Here is a 21,935-nt window from a genome sequence, read left to right as displayed (position 1 = left end):
CTTGGGAAAACACATGGTAAGGATAGGCCTAGCGTATGATGATATTTGTAGGTGGTGTCTGGACCCCGAGGCTATGGAAGATTCTATTTGATTTCCTGTGTCAGTGTCCAGCACTATCTTTCAGAAGAAATAAGATACTGGGCTCTTATTTCTTTCAGACTATGACCGACTTGCGAGAATGCAGCCTGAGGAATATTCTCGTCTTCATGAAGGCTTCGGGGTGGAGGAACTAGGAGCGTCCAAAGGATACATTATCATACAATGGACTCATTCCGACCGGAAGTAGACGGACACGAGGAGGAAGATGGAAAGAAGCTGGAGGAATCGCAATGGACCAACTATGGTCTAAGTGGACACAAACCTAACCTAACCTACAGGTTGTCATCATTTCTAAATGATCATCTGACAGCTGACAAATTTATTCCAGTTTATTTTATTTTTTACAAGCTTACAAAAGCCTTTTGATATATTACACTCAGAAATACAGTTATTCGTGATGTAATTCAAGCGTGTAAAACCACAAGTTGCTATCGTTAAAAACTTCCAGCATTTACATATGAATAAATCTCCTACCATTGCTCATTTCCGTGATACTGGCGGTTTTGCATCTCTTTCAAATAATGGACGAAAAAACGAAAACAATGCCAGAAATTATCCGAAAAGTGGAAAAAGTCAGACTCGATCGAAATACACACAGCTGTGGCGAAAACTTGTTCGTGAGCGGAACATATCACGTGAACGGATGCAAACCACGGTTGCCACTCATTCCATAAATAATCTACCAAAATTTGAAAAATAATCTACCAAAAATCTACCAAATTTTAAATCTTTTTTTATCAAAATTTTATTGTTCGAGAAAATTTGGCAAAATGTTGTCCAAATTTTATTTCTCTAGAAAATGTTGTCCAAATTTTTTCTAGAAAATTTTCTCTAGAAAATTTTACCAAAATTTTAGATCTCTAGAAAATGTTGCCAAAATTTTATTTCTATATATAGAAAATTTTACCAAAATTTTAGATCTCTAGCAAATTTTGCAAAAAATTTTATTTTTATGGATAATTTTTCCATAGAAATTTTCCAGAAAATGTTGCCAAAATTTTATTTCTATATATAGAAAATTTTACCAAAATTTTATTTCTATATATAGGAAATTTTACCAAAATTTTAGATCTCTAGAAAATTTTGCAAAAATTTTATTTTAATAGAATATTTTGCAAACATTTTATTTTTATATTTTGCAAAAAATTTTAGAAATGTAAAAAATCGAAAATTTTGCCAAAATTTTGTTTATCTAGAAAATTTTGCCAAAATTTTATTTATCTAGAAAATTTTGCAAAAATTTTATTTTTATAGAATATTTTGCAAATATTTTACTTTTATAGAAAATTTTGCAAAATATGAAAAATTTTCAAAATTTCATTTCTATAGAAAACTTTCTCAAAATTTTATTTCTATACAAAATTGAACCACCTCTTAGTTGGAGAGGAATTGTGGCGACTTGAAAATGATCTTGGACAAAAGCCACTGAAATTGCAAAAAGTGCAAGAGCTTACCGATATGCAAAAAAAGTTAGACTGTACAAAGACAAGGAGTTGCTTTGCTTATTTTAGTTCTATACAAAATTGAACCACCTCTTAGTTGGAGAGGAATTGTGGCGACTTGAAAATGATCTTGGACAAAAGCCACTGAAATTGCAAAAAGTGCAAGAGCTCACCGATATGCAAAAAAATTTAGACTAGAAAAAGACAAGGAGGTGCTTTGCTTTACAAAATTGGACAATTATAGAATTTGGGTTTCTCCAACGAGAAGCCAAGTCAAATTGAGTTTATTTGCTAAAGAGATCAGCTGAAAATGTACTCCTTCAAGGTCAAGGGACTTTAGAGCCATTTTTCTTTAACATATCCTACCACAAAAGGGTTTCAAATATATGAACCTGAGAATCTTGACCTAATTTATTATCTGAATTGTGGGATTAAATCCTTAAAAAATCCGTTCCTTAAAAAAATGTGTAATCGATCACATTATTAAGATGCAGTATCGAATATGCCATCGAACATAAGTTATGGTGTGACCGACATCTGACATAGGTTTCGAAAAGTTGTACATGGGCACTATCGTATGGATAAACTTATAATATGAACCTCGTCTTAGATGACGGGCAGAGAACGCAAAACTGTATGCAATTAGATATACACAAAATAGACATGGCGTAGCGAGTATGAAAATGCACCCTACTCACATAAAGCATAGATAGATTAGAGATTGCAAAGGTGATCCGTTTCTCACCGCAAAAAAAATGTATCAACTTCAAAGGTTAATTTTCTAACATTTTGTTTTGATTTTTTCTTAAATATTCAATTCCCAACAGTAATTTGCCTTCTTATGGTTCGTGCAAAGTCCAAATCTGCTCAAAATTGTTTTTCGCATTTTCGAGGTTTTGGTCGAAATTTTTATTGTTTATGATTAAATTCCCAATAAGAATTGGGGTATACTCTCTCTTGGGTACTCTTTTCCACTCTTTGGGTATTGCCAAATTTTTTGAAATACATAAAAGATATCACAATTTATTTTACGGTTCCCGGTAAATAAAAAAAAAAACGATTTTTTAAAAGCATCCTATTAAAAATCTCAAGCCATCAGGTGTTACTATGTATTCGATTAAAGGATAAAATTATAAACAAAAAAATAAATTATAATAATTTCCAAAAAAAAATCTTTACTTATAACATAAAACAAAGCTTCATGACAAAAGTAGTAGAAATAAGGAAGCAACTGAATACTTTCAATAATGCGAACAATTATACTTTGTCTTTTTAGGCTGGAAAAAATATTGTATACAAGACCAAAATAAAGGATAATATAAAATTACATAAATAATAATATTTTACAAACTATTATGTTTAAATAACATTACATAGAGTAGATAAATAATAATTTTCATTTACAAATTTATAGAAATTTATAAAATAAATAAAATTCATTACTCTGGTGTTTTATTTTATCTGTTTTTTTTTGTCCTTAGACCATTACAAAGTCTACAAATCAAATAATAATTCTATTATTATTATACTATTAGAAATAATTAAATAGAAAAGAAATTTCATAATATGAATACGAATTGAAAATTGTTTTTTTATTGTTAATATATAAGTTAGTATGTAGCACTACTTATGTATGTGTTTGATTATGTGGTACGTGTTGTTTATTATTTAATTTGTTGTTGTTGTTGTTGTTATTTTTTGTGTTAACTAAGAATTATAATTCAACTATATTGATATATGAGTATATGTATGCAATATTTGTTATTGTGTTGTTTTAGTATTGGTTTGGTTGTTGTAGAAGTAATAGTAGTGGTAGTAGTAATTGTTGTAGTAGTAGTAGTAGTAATAGTGATAAGTATATGAATACTAATTAAATTCCAACTAACTATGTATTTATCTGTGATTAACAGGGGGAAGAGGAGTATAAGTATTAAAGGAAGAAGTTGAAGTTGTTGTTGTTGTAGTAGTAGTAGTAGAAATCGATGATGATGCTAAGAACGATAACCATGATGACCAAAATGTTTGTAAAATAGTAGAAGTTGGTGAGAGGATTAGTGAATGCACTAAATGTGTATTTAGCAGTACTAAGAATGTCATTAATGTGGCGAGTATGTAGGGTATGTTGGATGATTTGTATAAATTTTGACTAGAATTGCACATATCTTCCTCACAAAAGCACATATGTCCATTGCCTGAACTTTCCATCATGCACACATGATCGACCATAAATAAATTTATTTGTAGTTGCGACGTACACATACGTCTAACAACTTCATAGGCTGAAATGGTAAAGAATAAAAGAAGGCAATTATTATTAGTTTAACGATTAAATCCTGAAATAAAAATTTTATTATTTTTTTTATCTATTGTATGAAAAACTTAATTCGGTTTGTTTGTGCTGTGTCGCACGGTTACCACTAGTGTCAAAAATAATCTAGCAAAATTTAAAGAAAATTTTACAAAAAATCTACCAAATTGAAAAAATCTTTATTTTTATTTCAAAAATTTATTTCTGTAAAAAGTTAAACATTTTATTTATGTAGAAAATTGTTAAAAATTTTATTTCTATAGAACTTTTTCATTTCTATAGAAAATTTTGTCAAAACTTTATTTCTATATAAAATTTTTATTAAAATTTTATTTCTATCGAAATGTTTATCATAATTTTATTTCCATATAAAAATTTTGTCAAAATTTTATTTCTATATAGAAAATTTTATCAAAATTTTATTTCTATATAGAAAATTTTATCAAAATTTTATTTCTGTAGAAAATTTTATCAAATTTTATTTCTGTAGAAAATTTTATCAAAATTTAACTTCTATTGAAAATGTTGTCAATATTTTATTTCTATAGAAAATTTTTTTAAAATTTTATTTCTTTAAAATTTTATTTCTATAGAAAATTTTGGCAAAATTTTATTTCTATAGAAAAATTTTTTAAAATTTTATTTCTTTAGAATTTTACTTCTATAGAAAATTTTGTCAAAATTTTATTTCTTTAGAATTTTATTTCTATAGAAAATTTTGTCTAAATTTTATTTCTATAGAACATTTTATCAAAGTTTTTTTTTTTGTGAAAATTGATTTCTAGAGAATTTTTATACAGTGTGGCATATTATAAGTTAGTGCATATGTTTGTAACACCCAGAAGGAGACGAGATAGACACATGGAGTCTTTGGCAATAACGCTCAGGGTGGGTCCCTAAGTCGATATAACCATATCCGTCTGTCCGTCCGTCCGTCTGTCTGTCTGTGAACACATTTTTGTGATCAAAGTCTAGGTCGCAATTTAAGTCCAATCGCTTTCAAATTTGGCACATGTTCCTAATTTGGGTCAGAATATAACCCTATTGATTTTGGAAGAAATCGGTTCAGATTTAGATATAGCTCCCATATATATCTTTCGACCGATATGCACTAATATGGACCCAGCAGCCAGAGTTTTATACCGATTTGCTTGAAATTTTGTACAAACATAACACTTAGTCGTATAGTCAAGTGTGCAAAATTTGATTGAAATCGGTTCAGATTTAGATATAGCTCCCATATATATCTTTCGCCCGATATGGACTTATATGGCCCCAGAAGCCAGATTTTTGGTCGAATTTGGTTGAAATTTTGCACCAGGAATACAATTAGTAATATAGCCATGTGTGCCAAATTTGATTGAAATTGGTTCAGATTTAGATATAGCTCCCATATATATATGTTTTATGATTTCGACAAAAATGGTCAAAATACCAACATTTTCCTTGTTAAATCGCCACTGCTTAGTCGAAAAGTTGTAAAAATGACTCTAATTTTCCTAAACTTCTAATACATATATATCGAGAGATAAATCATAAATAAACTTTTGCGAAGTTTCCTTAAAATTGCTTCAGATTTAAATGTTTCCCATATTTTTTTTTACTAAAATTGTGTTCCACCCTAGTGCATTAGCCAACTTTAATTTTGAGTCTATAGATTTTGTAAAATTCTATCAAATTCTTTCCAAATCGAGTGATATTTAAATGTTTGTATTTGGGACAAACCTTTATATATAGCCCCCAAAACATTTGACGGATGTGATATGGTATCGAAAATGTAGATCTACAAAGTGGCGCAGGGTATAATATAGTCGGCCCCGCCCGACTTTAGACTTTCCTTACTTGTTTTATCTTAATTTAAGTTCTGCAGAAAATTTTCTTAAAATTTTATTTCTATCGAATATTTTATCAAAATTCAACTTCTATAGACAATTTCCTCAAAATTTTATTTCTATAGAAAATTTTATCAAAATTTTATTTCTATCGAAATTTTCTATTCAAAATTTTATTTCTTGAGAATTTTTTACCTAAATTTAACTTCATAGAAATTTTTTTTTTAAATTTTATTTCTATAGAATATTTTGTCAAATTTTTTTTCTATAAAAAATTGTATCAAAATTTTACATCTATAGAAAATTTTGTCAAAATTTTATTTCTATAGAAAATTTTATTTCGAGAGAAATTTTTATCATTTTTTTTTCTATACAAAATTTTATTTCTGTAGAAAATTTTTCAAAATTTTATTTCTATAGAAAATTTTGTCAACATTTTATTTCTTTACAATTTTATTTCTATTGAAAAATTAGTCAAAATTTTATTTCTATGGAAAACTTTGTCAAAATTTTATTTCTTCGAAATTTTATTTCTTAGAAAATTTTATCAAAATTTTATTTCTATAGAAAGTTTTATCAAAATTTTATAGTAAATTTCGTTAAAATTTTATTTCTATGGAAAATTTTATCAAAATTTTATTTCTAGAGAATTTTTTTATCTACATTTAACTTCTATGAAAATTTTCTTAAAATTGTATTTCTATAGAAAATTTTGTCAATTGTTTTTTTTTAAGAAAAATTTATCAAAATTTTACATATATAGAAAATTTAGTCAAAATTTTATTTCTATAGAAAATTTTATTTCTATCAAAATTTTTATCAAATTTTATTTCTAGAGAAATTTTATCAAATCTTATCAAATTTATCAAAATGTTATTTTTATAGAAATTTTTATCAAAATGTTATTTTTATAGAAAATGTTATCAAAATTTTATTTCTATAGAAAATTTTTTCAAAATTATATTTCTATAGAAAATTTCAGGTTTCTATTATTTCTAAACCGCTCGTCTGTCAGCTATCAGATTTATTTCAGTGACATTTCATTTTTTTGTGTATAAGCTTACAAAAGCATTTTGATCTATTGCATTCAGAAATACTGTTAATCGTGATGGAAGCATCAGCATTTAAATGCGAATACATATTTTGCTTCCCGTAGTATTGCTCGTTGCCGTTAAAATGGCAGTGTTGCATCATGTACAAAAGGTGGACGATAAAAAATTGGTAAAAACACCAGCGATGATCGGAAAATGAAGGCAAGATTTGATCGAAATGCAAGTAATATATTGCGAAAAAATAGCATTAAAATTAAAGCACTAAAAAGGTACACTGGAGAGAGCCAAAGAAATATCAGTTACCGTATTAGGTTTTATCTGATTGGCTTCCCATCCAAAATCGAAAAATGAGATCTGTACCCTAATTTTTATTTTGTAGAGCAAAGACTTAAAGCCAGATAGCTTTCTAAAAAAATCTTTATTTTAAAGAGGCCGCATCTTTGGCTCGGAATCAATACTAAAATCCAAGAAAACTTTATTTGATTCATGTAATACTTATTTATATTTCGACTTACGTGATTTCGAGTGTCGCACCATTTTAACACAACAGCCATTACAGGTCATCAAAGGTGGCTGGTCTCTTGGCAATGCAGTATAATTGAAAGGATCCTTACATCTGGCATCTGTCCATGAATCACATTCATAGCAGTATATGGAACGTGCTATTTTTGGATTAGGTATAGTTTTGTTTTGTTGTTTTTTGGTGAAAGAAATAAAATATGTATTAGATTTTATTATAAAACAAAACTAATAATTATTTTGGATTTCATTACTTTATAATTATTAATAAGTTAGCAACTTTGAAAGAAACAAAAAAATTTGTTCTACTTCAAAAAGACTACAAAAGAAAATTATTTGCTCCACATAATTTTCTTGCAGGGCAAATAAAATTAAAAACAAATAAGAAGCGCTTATGTTTTTTTTTTCTTGGTTAGAGAAACGTGCATTTTTTCATGACTACTACATTTACTAATCAAAAACATATATTGAACATTCACAGTAGAATTATAACAGTACTAATTATCTACAAAAAACATATTTACAAGAAAATTATTATAGTATTATTTGTGGATATATGTGTGTAAATATTTTATTGTTCAAAACCTATCATGCAAATATCAGTGCAAATTTCAACGAATGAAATGTGACCATATCCGTGGTAATTTATAATACGAATGTCAAATATTTGCTGCTTCCATAATTGAACCCTTTCACTACCGAAATAAACCTAATGTTAAAAACTTTATTTTTTTATTCTTGTTTTACTTGTACTAACAGCATGTAGAAAAAATTTTAATTTTGAGGACCTACCTCAATTAGTTCATGTGCTATATAAATTTGTTCTGAGAACTTGATTCTTGAATTGTGTCCAAATGGCCATACGAAAATAAGCGCCATTTGGCCTATCGAAGTGTGAGAAAAAATACAAAAAATAATCCGTACAAAATATCGGCCAAAGTTCTTCTATAAATGACCATTTACCAGAGACATACAATAGAAAATTAGTTCATTGTTATAGAAGTTTATAAAAATGCATTTTAATGTCCATCAATATGGGAAATATTTATAGCTTATTTAGATAAAAGCCTCTACTTTAAAATAACATCGAGAAATATATCGAAACTAAGTGAGGTAAACTCTATTATTGTCGTTTTCGAATATGCTCCTAAGTGGGCATCGACATGGTACCTCTTTTTATTGGCGATGGCAACAACACAACATCCATACACTGCAAACATATTGACCTGATATGAAAGATTACACAACTCAAGTTTAAGGACACATAATATACGTTACATTAAGGACAAATTTCTTTCAAATAAAGACATTTTAATTGAAAGAAAGTTCATAATCCATACAATAAATATAGTTTTCTTTAAGTTTAGGACATGCATTCGAGTCTTTTGAGTCTTAAGTAAGATAATGTTTCCATGAAGTAAATTAATTAATGTTTTTCTTTGAAATATTTCTTAATAAACTGACATTTTATTGTACATGAGAATGGAAATTCGTTAAACGAGAACTGTATCTTATTTTTGATTTTATAGGGAAGATCAAAATCTATGCATAAACAAATTGAGATATACTCAAATCGGCCAATCAAAGTGAAACTCTGGCCTCTGGGACCATTTAAATCCATATCGGGCGAAAAATATATATGGGAGGTATATCTAAATCTGAATCGATTTTGACAAAATTTGGCATGCATACACTTGGATCCAAAGATTTGGACCTTTATTTAAAGATTTTGGTATTGATACTGAGACAAAGATGCGACTTCTTTAAAAAAAAAAAGTGCATTTTATAGAGACCTAAGCTATATAAAACTGAAATTGGGACACAGATTTCATTTTTCAGATTTTCATTCACTTTCTGCAATTTATTAACAAATCTGGTCAGTTAAAAATTAAAAACAAAAAAAAAACTTCAAAGTAAATAATATTTTCCTAATTTCAAAACCTTAAACTAAATATGTAAAATCCTCAAAATAAGTGATAGCCTATATTTGAAGTGTTTCTACCTTTAATCCAAATATGCAATGTGCCAGTTAATTTAAATATTACTTCTTTATATCAAAAATGTTTTTCTTTACTTGAAGGAAAACTTGCCTTAGGTTAAACTAGCAGCTCGATTGCCTTTAAATGTCTTCTTTAAATTCGTTTAAATTTATCTGAGATGAACTTTCTTTTAATTAAAATTTCTTTACTACAAAAATTTCGTTAATATTGTATAAATTATTTGTCCTAAAATTTAGATCGCATAATCTTACATATTTGGTCAATATTTTTTTAGTGTAGTTAGAATGTTATTTCTCTGCGAAATTTATAATTGTCTATATAAGGGAACTATATCAAAGTCTAAACCGATTTTTTCCAAAATCAATAGGTATTGTCTTTGAACCGAAGTAAAAGTGATTTCGATTGGTAAAAACTGTGTTGCATATTTGAAACCTTATCGCCCATAAAATCAAACATTTTTGTTCGATTGGAAAATCCACTACAACCCAAAATATTATATATGTTCTATTGACGGGGTGATAGCCATCACAATACCAAATGCGTAACCACGATTGCCGCAATTGGTAGAATATTACCAAAAATGACTTTTTATTGTTTGGTAGATTGGTAGAATTCTTGATATTTTGGTAGATTTTGTAAACCATACCTCTATAGACATAAAATTTTGACAAAATTTTCTAAAGAAATAAAATTTTGACAAAATTTTCTATAAAAATAAAATTTTGACAAAATTTTCTATGGAAATAAAATTTTGACAAAATTTTCTATAGAAATACAATTTTGACAAAATTTTCTATAGAAATAAAATTTTAACAAAATTTTCTATAGAAATAAAATTTTGACAAAATTTTCAATAGAAACAAAATTTTGACAAAATTTTCTATAGAAATAAAATTTGGACAAAATTTTCTATAAAAATAAAATTTTGACAAAATTTTCTATAGAAATAAAATTTTGACAAAATTTTCTATAGAAATAAAATTTTGACAAAATTTTCTATAGAAATAAAATTTTTACAAAATTTTCTATAGAAATAAAATTTTGACAAAATTTTCTATAGAAATAACATTTTGACAAAATTTTCTATAGAAATAAAATTTTGACAAAATTTTCTATAGAAATAAAATTTTGACAAAATTTTCTATAGAAATAAAATTTTGACGCAATCCTCTATAGAAATAAAATTGTGACAAAATTTTCTATAAAAATAAAATTTTGACAAAACTTTCTATAGAAATAAAATTTTGACAAAATTTTCTATAGAAATAAAATTTGGACAAAATTTTCTATAGAAATAAAATTTGGACAAAATTTTCTATAGAAATAAAATTTTCACAAAATTTTCTATAGAAATAAAATTTTGACAAAATTTTCTATAGAAATAAAATTTTGACAAAATTTTCTATAGAAATAAAATTTTGACAAAATTTTCTATAGAAATAAAATTTTGACAAAATGTTCTATAGAAATAAAATTTTTACAAAATTTTCTATAAATAAAATTTTTACAAAATTTTCTATAGAAATAAAATTTTGACAAAATTTTCTATAGAAATAAAATTTTGACAAAATTTTCTATAGAAATAAAATTTTGACAAAATTTTCTATAGAAATAAAATTTTGACAAAATTTTCTATAGAAATAAAATTTTGACAAAATTTTCTATAGAAATAAAATTTTGACAAAATTTTCTATAGAAATAAAATTTTGACAAAATTTTCTATAGAAATAATATTTTGACAAAATTTTCTATAGAAATAAAATTTTGACAAAATTTTCTATAGAAATAAAATTTTGACAAAATTTTCTATAAAAATAAAATTTTGACAAAATTTTCTATAGAAATAAAATTTTGACAAAATTTTCTATAGAAATAAAATTTTGACAAAATATTCTGTAGAAATAAAATTTTGAAAAAAAATTTCTATAGAAATAAAATTTTTACAAAATTTTCTATAGAAATAAAATTTTGACAAAATTTTCCATAGAAATAAAATTTTGACGCAATCTTCTATAGAAATAAATTTTTGACAAAATTTTCTATAGAAACAAAATTTTGACAAAATTGTCTATGGAAATAAAATTTTGACAAAATTTTCTATAGAAATAAAATTTTGATAAAATTTTCTATAGAAATAAAATTTTGACAAAATTTTCTATAGAAATAAAATTTTGACGCAATCTTCTATAGAAATAAATTTTTGACAAAATTTTCTATAGAAATAAAATTTTTACAAAATTTTCTATAGAAATAACATTTTGACAAAATTTTCTATAGAAATAAAATTTTGACAAAATTTTCTATAGAAATAAAATTTTGACAAAATTTTCTATATAGAAATAAAATTTTTAAAAATTTTCTATAGAATTAAAATTTTAACTAAATTTTCCATAGAAATAAAATTTTGACAAAATTTCCCATGGAAATAAAATTTTGACGCAATTTTCTATAGAAATAAAATTTTGACGCAATCTCCTATAGAAATAAATTTTGGCAAAATTTTCTATAGAAATAAAATTTTGATAAAATTTTCTATAGAAATAAAATTTTGGCAAAATTTTCTATAGAAATAAAATTTTGACAAAATTTTCTATAGAAATAAAATGTTGACAAAATTTTCTATAGAAATAAGCTTCTCACAAAATTTTCTATAGAAATAAAATTTTTACAAAAATTTCTATAGAAATAAAATGTTGACAAAATTTTCTATAGAAATAAAATGTTGACAAAATTTTCTATAGAAATAACATTTTGACAAAATTTTCTAAAGAAATAACATTTTGACAAAATTTTCTATAGAAATAAAATTTTGACAAAATTTTCTATAGAAATAAAATTTTGACAAAATTTTCTATAGAAATAAAATTTTGACAAAATTTTCTATAGAAATAAAATTTTGACAAAATTTTCTATAGAAATAAACTTTTCACAAAATTTTCTATAGAAATAAAATTTTGACAAAATTTTCTATAGAAATAAAATTTTGACAAAATTTTCTATAGAAATAAAATTTTGACAAAATTTTCTATAGAAATAAAATTTTGACAACATTTTCTATAGAAATAAAATTTTGACAACATTTTCTATAGAAATCAAATTTTGACAAAATTTTTTTTTCTATAAAATTAAAATTTTGACAAAATTTTCTATAGAAATAAAATTTTGACAAAATTTTCTATAGAAATAAAATTTTGACAAAATTTTCTATAGAAATAAAATTTGGACAAAATTTTCTATAGAAATAAAATTTGGACAACATTTTCTATAGAAATAAAATTTGGACAAAATTTTCTATAGAAATAAAATTTTGACAAAATTTTATATAGAAATAAAATTTTGACAAAATTTTATATAGAAATAAAATGTTTTTTTTTTTGTTTAAGTTTGGTAGTTTTTTGGTAAATGTTTCTTCAAATTTTGGTGAATTATTTTTGGCACGAGAGGCAACCATTTTGCACTGTAGCTACACGGACGAAAAAGACTCTTTTTCAAATGTTTGGGTGTAAAAATTATATGTTTGGAACTCAAATTTTTTAACACAATATTTTTAAGTGTAAGCATATAATGTTCATAAACTAGCATAACATGTTTGGGAAATATATGTTAATGTGTTCGAACATATTATGTTTGGGACAGAAAATGTTTGTAAATATAAAATTATATTACTTCGGAAATAGCCTATAAACATATATGTGTTTAGAAAGAGAGACCTAGAGAGTTGCTGCAAGTAAAATAATGGAAGTAACCAATTGGCGCCTTAAAAATATATCCACACAAAGAAAATTTCATAAAAATTTTTTACTACCAGTGTATGCCCTAAGTTGAAACATAATATGTTTGAACAATACAAACAATATTCTGTTTGGATCAATTTTTTTTGAGGGTGTAGTCTCCGATGCAGATGATTACACTTTCAAACAGCTGTTGAAGACGCTTTTATTCTTCGACCTTGGATTTTCTATCAGTGTTGCACATTTTTGTTCGCAAATGGTGGAATTCGGGGTTTTGGCAACATTGTGTTAACACCATCAAATGTCGTACCATTTGTACGCAACACTTTTTTTCCCAAACGAAATCACCATAAGACTCTATGCCAAATTTGAGGACGATCGGACTGCGAACTGTACATTGCACGCAAAAATGTATCAACAGACGGACAGACGGACATTATAAAATAGACTCAAAATTGAATTCTTGGCGTTAAGGCCGGTAATAAGTTCGCAGTTCACTAGTGTCATAGAATCATAGAAGGGTCTAAAAATGCGAAAATCAAACATACATACACACAAAAAAATTTCACCAAAATTTTTCCAATTAAAATTTTAATTGAGTTTTAAAAAATATTCAATTAAAAATTTAATTGATTCAACAATTTTTTAATAGAAACTTTTTTGAAATTGAACTTTTCTTAATTGGATCAATTAACTTTTAATTGACCTTCAATTAATTTTTTAATTGATACTATCATTTCTGTGATTGAAGACATTTCAATTAAAAATTAATTGGAACAATTAATTTCGTGATTGAAACAGAAAAAAAAATATCTGATCATGAAATAACCGCTATTTTCAATTCTCGCACCTTTCTCGTAATTATGAAATAAAAATGCGCAGATGCTAGAACATTGACAAAGACATATTTTGCCCTAGGCTTATGGATGGTTTCAAAAAGTACAAGTATTTCTTGTATAATCTAAATACAAATCATTACAAATATTTGCTTTTAGAGAAAAGGAAAACTGTTTTTATTGCAGAGGTGCCAGTAAATATATTACCTTAATTAATTTAACAAAAAAAAAAAAAGATATACAAATTATTAAATTTTGGTGTATGAGATATTAATGCATGCACTATTCTCCAATCACTATATATTGTGTTCAAATATGCCTGAGAAAATTTACTAGTATATACATATTAAACTAAACTTAATTTTGATATATAGTAAACCCTATGTATTTATTGTAAAAAAAAATGTTAACAAAGTTATATATATTTATTATCACAAGAAAGCTGTCAATCAAAACATTAAAATATTGCTACAACACGCATTTGAGATAAAAAGAGGAGGAAAATCGAGTATGTTTGAATACATTAAAAAAATATATAAAAAGGAAATGTTTGAAAAGGGGAAAGGGTCAAAGGCTGTTGAAAATTATAATATAAAAAGTCTCTAAAAGTTATATTGAAGAAGGAATATACAAATTATATTGATAAGAGGGTAAAAGAATATTTTCTTTTTATAGTGTAATTTTTTTGTCGTATTTTTTTTACGAAAATATTAAGCTGAAACCTGTATGTGTCATTGGTAAAATTTAAACATTTTATTATATGTTTTATAAATATATATAATGTTTTGCTTAAATTGATAATCAATTTGATGCTTTGCAAATTATAAAAATATATATCATCAATTTCATTCAAATATTATTATTTTGTTTTTTCTGTGTTGCCACAAAACATTAAAGTAAATATTTTGTTTGATACAATTAACATCAAAAATTATATAAACTATTATTTTATTTTTAATTTGCTTGGATAAACATTGATTTAGAAAAAAATAGCACACCATTTTTTAATACAAAAAAAAAGAAAAAATGTAGCATTTTTTTGTTTCTTTTTCTTTTCCTTTTTTAAAAAACGATGAACAATGAACAAATTGCTTTGATTTTTTTATATTGACTTGTTTTGAACTAAATGAAAATTAGAGTAAGAAATTTATAATAAAATTCATACTTTGACATTCAGCTGACACTTGAGGAACCCAAACGAATAAAATTACTCCAAATAAGGCTGCAAGAGAAAGAAAGAAGTGAAGAAAAAACAAACAGAAAGACAAAAAGTCGATGACCAAAACTGATTTTAGATTGTGGGCAGAGTGAGTGAGTGAGTAGTGGTTGGCAGGGTGGTAGTGGTGAAAATGACTTGGTCTTGATGACAGTTTAATATGAAAACTAATTAAAAATATTAATCACCATCCTATATAGTAAATATCTTTGTTTTTCTTAATTTTTCTCAAACTCCTACTTGCATTTTTGGCAAATTTTCTACTAAAGAAACTTTTCATTGCAATAAGAACTGCATCCAATAGATGAGACATATTTTCAAAAAAAAAAAAACTTTATAACAATTCAAAATGCTGTTTTTTTCTTGTTCATGTATTCATATATAATTTTTACAGTGTGTGTAATTGTTATTGTTATGATTGATTTTTCTCCACACCAAAAAAATTTAGTAACTACATTTTGTTAAATATTGAACAAACATATAACAACAAATCATAGTTAAACACATTTTACACTTTTGGTTAAATAATTGTAGTGTTTTTTTTTTTTTTTGTTTTTTTAGGACATTGGGTTAGCTTGGACAAATTATTAATTACATAATAAAATTGGTATATGTACCAAATCTTTAGTAGAGTTTCCAAACATGTGATAGAAAAAGTAACAATAATTTTTTATTAATATTTGCTACAAATCATTTTATTTCAATATTTTAAATATTTATAGGAAAAAGGTCTAGCGTATCACAAATCAGTGTTCACACCTGATGTGCATCCAGATCACAGTTTATAGAATTCTACCAAAACAAATTATATTTTTTAATGTTTGGTAGATTGCTAGAATTTCTAATGTTTTGATAGATTTTGGAAAATATTTCTCTCCAATAAAAATATACTTCAATTTTGTATAGAAATACAATTTTGAGAAAGTTTCCTATAGAAATGAAATTTTGACAATTTTTTATATTTCTACAATTTTGGCTAAATTTTCTATAAAAATTAAATTTTTGCAATTTCTTTTATAAAAATAAAATTTTTGCAAAATTTTCTATAGAAAGGAAATTTCGGCAAAATTTTTTATAGAAATAAAATTTTCGCAAAATTTTTTATAGAAATAAAATTTTCGCAAAATTTTCTATATAATTAAAATTTTGACAAAATTTTCAATATAATTAAAATTTTGACAATATTTTCTATATAATTAAAATTTTTGAAAAAAAAATTCTATAAAAATAAAAATTGGACAAAATTTTTTATGGAAATAAAATATTGACAAAATTTTCTATAGAAATAAAATTTTGGCAAAATTTTCTATATAATTAAAATTTAAAAAAGTCTATAGAAATAAAATTTGGACAACATTTTTTATAGAAATAAAATTGTAACAAAATTTTCTATAAAAATAGAATTTTGACAAAATTTTCTAAGAAATAAAATTTTGAGAAAATTTTCTATAGAAATAGAATTTTGACAAAATTTTCTTTGGAAATATAATTTTGACAAAATTTTCTATAGAAATAAAATTTTGACAAAATTTTCTATAGAAATAAAATTTTAATAAAATTTTTTAAAGAGATAAAATTTTGACAAAATTTTCTATAGAAATAGAATTTTGACAAAATTTTCTTTGGAAATATAATTTTGACAAAATTTTCTATAGAAATAAAATTTTGACAAAAATTTCGATATAAATAAAATTTTGACAAAATTTTTCTATAGAAATAGAATTTTGACAAAAATTTCTATAGAAATAAAATTTTGAAAAAATTTTCTATAGAAATAAAATTTTTACAAAATTTTCTATAGAAATAAAATTTTGACAAAATTTTCTATAGAAATAAAATTTTGACAAAATTTTCTATAGAAATAGAATTTTGACAAACTTTTCTATAGAAATAAAATTTTGACAAAATTTTCTATAGAAATAAAATTTTGACAAAATTTTCTATAGAAATAAAATTTTGACACAATTTTCTATAGAAATAAAATTTTGACAAAATATTTGATAGAAATAAAATTTTTAAAAATTTTCTATAGAAATAAAATTTTGACAAAATTTTCTATAGAAATAGAATTTTGACAAACTTTTCTATAGAAATAAAATTTTGACAAACTTTTCTATAGAAATAAAATTTTGACAAAATTTTCTATAGAAATAAAATTTTGACAAAATTTTCTATATAAATAAAATTTTGACAAAATTTTCTATATAAATAAAATTTTGACAAAATTTTCTATAGAAATAAAATTTTGACAAAATTTTCTATAGAAATAGAATTTTGACAAAATTTTCTATAGAAAAAGAATTTTGACAAAATTTTCTATAGAAAAAGAATTTTGACAAAATTTTCTATAGAAATAGAATTTTGGCATCATTTCTATAGAAATAAAATTTTGACAACATTTTCTATAGAAATAAAATTTTGACAAAATTTGCTATAGAAATAAAATTTTGACAAAATTTTCTATAGAAATAAAATTTTGACAAAATTTTCTATAGAAATAAAATTTTGACAAAATTTTCTATAGAAATAAAATTTTGACAAAATTTTCTATAGAAATAAAATTTTGGAAAAATTTTCTATAGAAATAAAATTTTGGCAAAATTTTCTATAGAAATAAAATTTTGACAAAATTTTCTATAGAAATAGAATTTTGACAAAATTTTTTACAGAAATAAAATTATAAAAAAATTTTCTATTGAAATAAAATTTTGACAAAATTTTCTATTGAAATAAAATTTTGACAAAATTTTCTATAGAAATAGAATTTTGACAATATTTTCTATAGAAATAAAATTTTGACAAAATTTTCTATAGAAATAGAATTTTATTGTTGTTTTTGATCTCAGCTTAACATCCAACCATCTTGCAGTCTATAGGGCTTTACCCAAATAAACTTGACAAGCATACTTCTCCTCTGTTGGTTAAGCTACACTTGTAGTTTAGTCAATGCATGGCTTTAAGCTGAGATCAAAAACAACAATAACGATTGAAGAGAAGCCAACAATAACAAACAAAACGAAATAGAATTTTGACAAAATTTTCTATAAAAATAAAATTTTGACAAAATTTTCTATAAAAATAAAATTTTATAAAATAAAAATAAAAATAAAATTTTCTATAAAATAAAATTTTGACAAAATTTTCTATAGAAATAAAATTTTCTATAGAAATAAAATTTTCACAAAATTTTCTATAGAAATAAAATTTTGACAAAATAAATAACATTTTGAAGAAGAAATAAAATTTTGACAAAATTTTCTATAGATATAAATTTTTGACAAAATTTTCTATAGAAATAAAATTATGACAAAATTTTCTATAGAAATAAAATTTTGACAAAATGTTCTATAGAAATAAAATTTTGACAAAATTTTCTATAGAAATAAAATTTTGATAAAATTTTTTATAGAAATAAAATTTTGACAAAATTTTTTATAGAAATAAAATTTTGACAAAATTTTCTATAGAAATAAAATGTTGACAAAATTTTCTATAGAAATAAAACTTGGACAAAATTTTTTTACAGAAATAAAATTGTAACAAAATTTTCTATAAAAATAAAATTTTGACAAAATTTACTATAGAAATGAAATTTTGACAAAATTTTCTATAGAAATAAAATTTTGACAAAATAAATAACATTTAGAAGAAGAAATAAAATTTTGACAAAATTTTCTATAGAAATAAAATTTTGACAAAATTTTCTATAGAAATAAAATTTTGACAAAATTTTCTATAGAAATAAAATTTTGACAAAGTTTCCTATAGAAATAAAATTATTAATTAAAGAAATAAAATTATTATTTTTTTTCGTAATTGGGTGGTAAATCTAATTGAAATGTGTCCAACAGATCAATGTATTTTAACGTTGTTTTTGTAGTAGTGTTAGGACCTTGAGTAGTTGCATTTATTTGTACAAACTATGCGCCAGATGTGACCGCTAATAAAACATCACGTCATTTGATTAATGAATCATATTCAAACATGGTCATCACATCATTTTATTAATGAGTCCTATTCAGACATGTATAATACCTATCCAATCTCCAAATGTCACTAATAAGGGAGCTATAGCTTCCATATAGCTCCATAGTACCTCAACTGCACCCAGGGAAGGAACCTCAAATACCTCACCTCAAACATTTTTATAGAGCAAAATGTTATTTTTGGATCGGGAACATGTAACATGTTTGTCGCAAAAATTTTGATACCACAGTGATGAACTTCTCTCTTGTAACCGATTCCATATTTAGCTCAATAACAAGATACCTCCTAGCGGTTATACTAAACATTGTACCACGGTAGATCGCTTGAATGACACTAATATAAAAAAATGTGTTTTTTTTATTTTTGTTTGTTTTTTAACAACTCTGCTTCTATGTATTATTGTTTTCTTTACGAATAAAAGTCCCATGAACAGATAGTAAATAAACTCTTTCGCACATCATATGGAAACTCTACTTTATAAGATTGGCACCTCTCGTAAGGAGGAGGAAATATTAAAAACTTACATGGAAAGCAATTGTCAGCTTGGATGAATTTCATAAGGATGCAAAGAACTGATGATTTTGGTTTTTTTTTTAACCAAACAATCCATGATATACACGAATAATATCAGAAAATGTTTTCATAAAAATAAAATTATAAATAAAAGATTAAAATAATAGAACCTTTAATTTTGAAAATAAAATTATAATATTCAAATTGAAAATTTTTTTAAATTAATACTCGTAATTTTTAAAATTCTACGGAAAGTATCTTTTTTAGTATTGGTCTTCTTCATTGTAAACAAAATATAATAAAAAAATCTCCACTATATATAATATGTTTGAATGTATTCGTGAAATATTGTTTTTAAATAAAAAAATCATCACGATCCAACAATAAAATTGAATTATTGTTATTTGCCCAAAAACATTTTCAATAAACCAAAATTATATAAAAAAAAACTCGCTTTGATGTTTTGTTTAATTGCTTTCAAATGATATTTGTTTTAATTGTAAAACAATTGTGCCTAATTATAAAGCAACCAAAAATTGTTTTATACACTCTTCAATTCTAAATAAACAAATGGGTGATAACAGTATTTTGAAATCATTAAAAATGTTTCAAGTTTCGGATGTTTTTAAAATTCTATAATATGTTTATAGTTTGTTGTGTTTAAAAAAAAATTCCATCATTTTTTATTTTCGAAATTTATACAAAGAATTTTGTTAATTTTAGGATGACCATCTTGAATTCCGCTTTATTTATTGTACATTAAGAATTTATCACAATATTTAAGATATTTTATATTTTATTCATTTACGTACACAATATTTAATGGAAAATTTTAGGATTTTGATATCGAAACATTTCGGACAATATAAATTTTAAAATTTTAAAATTATATTTCGAGTATTCTAAAACAAAGGTTTTGAATATATTTTCTCATATTAAATAATAAATAAGTATTTGTAACTTTGAAAAATTTGTATTTAAATTTCGTAAATTTTCAAAATTTGAAGTGAATATTGGGATAGTAATAGGAAATTAGGGGAATCTATTTTTAAAATTCAAATTAGAAACAAGAAATTCATTTATCAAAATTTTTAAATTGTATTATGATAATTGTGTCGAAGCTGTTGTTTCGAAAACGAACAAAATTTTAAATTATTATTGTATTTGTAAATTTGTATTTAAATTTCGTAAATTTTCAAAAGTTGAAGTGAATATTGGGATAGTAATAGGAAATTAGAGGAATCTATTTTTAAAATTCAAATTAGAAACAAAAAATTCAATTATCAAAATTTTTAAATTGTATTATGATAATTGTGTCGAAGCTGTTGTTTCGAAAACGAACAAAATTTTAAATTATTATTGTATTTCGCAAATTCTAAATTGTTGTTTTGGGACTTTAAAATTGTTATTTCTAAAATTTTAAATTAATTTTTGAAAATTCAAAAATAATTTTACGAAAATTCTAAATTATTTCAAAACGATCAAATTAGGTTTCGGTGTCACTTCGAAACTGTTATTTTGAAAATAGTGAAATTTCGAATGCAACTTTCTAATTCTGAAAATTAATAGTTGTATTTTAAGTATTCGAAACTAAAATTTCGAATATGGGAAATTATAATTGTAAACTAGGTTAGGTTAGGCAGCCCGATGTTTCAGGCTCACTTAGACTACTATTCAGTCCATTGTGATACCCATTGGTGAACTTCTCTCTTATCACTGAGTGCTGCCCGATTCCATGTTGAGCTCAATGACAAGGGGCCTTCTTTTTATAGCCGAGTCCGAACGGCGTTCTACATTGCAGTGAAAGCACTTAGAGAAGCTTTGAAACCCTCAGAAATGTCACCAGCATTACTGAGGTGGGATAATCCACCGCTGAAAAACTTTTTGGTGTTCGGTCGGAGCAGGAATCGAACCCACGACCTTGTGTATGCAAGGCGGGCATGCTAACCATTGCACCACGGTGGCTCCCAATTGTAAACTAAGTATTTATAATGTTAGAAATTTTGTATTTAAATTTTCGTAAATTTACAAAAGTTGGATAGGAAAAGTTACAAATCTTCATATTGAAGTAAAGGAAATTTGAATTTAAATTAAAAAAAATTCAATTATAAAAATTTTTAAATTTATTAAATAATTTTATGAAAAATCGAAGCTGTTGTTTCGAAAACGACAAAGTTTAAAATGATTATTGTATTTCGCAAATTTGAAATTGTTATTTTGGAATTTCAAAATTGTAGTTTCAAAAATGTTAATTAATTTTTGAACATTCCAAATTATTAATATGAAAATTCTAAATTAAAAATTATTATTGTATTTCGCAAATTCGAAATTGTTAGTTTGGAACTTCAAAATTATAATTTCAAAAATTTTTGAATATTCAAAATTATTACTATGAAAATT

General features: G+C 24.1%; 1 protein-coding gene across 3 annotated transcripts in view; it reads right to left on the bottom strand.

The window, feature by feature from the left end:
- Window positions 1-3,393: 3,393 nt before the first annotated feature.
- Window positions 3,394-21,935, bottom strand: part of qvr (glycosylphosphatidylinositol-anchored protein quiver) — a 41,735-nt gene continuing 23,193 nt past the window's right edge. For 2 of the 3 annotated variants that reach the window (XM_075311042.1, XM_075311043.1), the window contains 3 exons: window positions 14,985-15,041; window positions 7,249-7,395; window positions 3,394-3,820 (listed from right to left, as the gene is read on the bottom strand). In XM_075311042.1, coding sequence (XP_075167157.1) covers window positions 3,435-3,820; window positions 7,249-7,395; window positions 14,985-15,041 — 590 coding nt within the window. In that variant the 3' untranslated portion in view covers window positions 3,394-3,434. Of the gene's footprint in view, window positions 3,821-7,248; window positions 7,396-14,984; window positions 15,042-19,546; window positions 19,595-21,935 lie in introns of all 3 variants that reach the window. The other variant, XM_075311044.1, reaches the window with a different exon arrangement.

The sequence above is a fragment of the Haematobia irritans genome, chromosome 5 (genome assembly GCF_050003625.1).
Source record: "Haematobia irritans isolate KBUSLIRL chromosome 5, ASM5000362v1, whole genome shotgun sequence".
Taxonomy (NCBI): Eukaryota; Metazoa; Arthropoda; class Insecta; order Diptera; family Muscidae; genus Haematobia; species Haematobia irritans.
The sequence above is the reverse complement of the archived record's forward strand: the minus strand, read 5'-3'. Positions and strand labels throughout refer to the sequence as shown.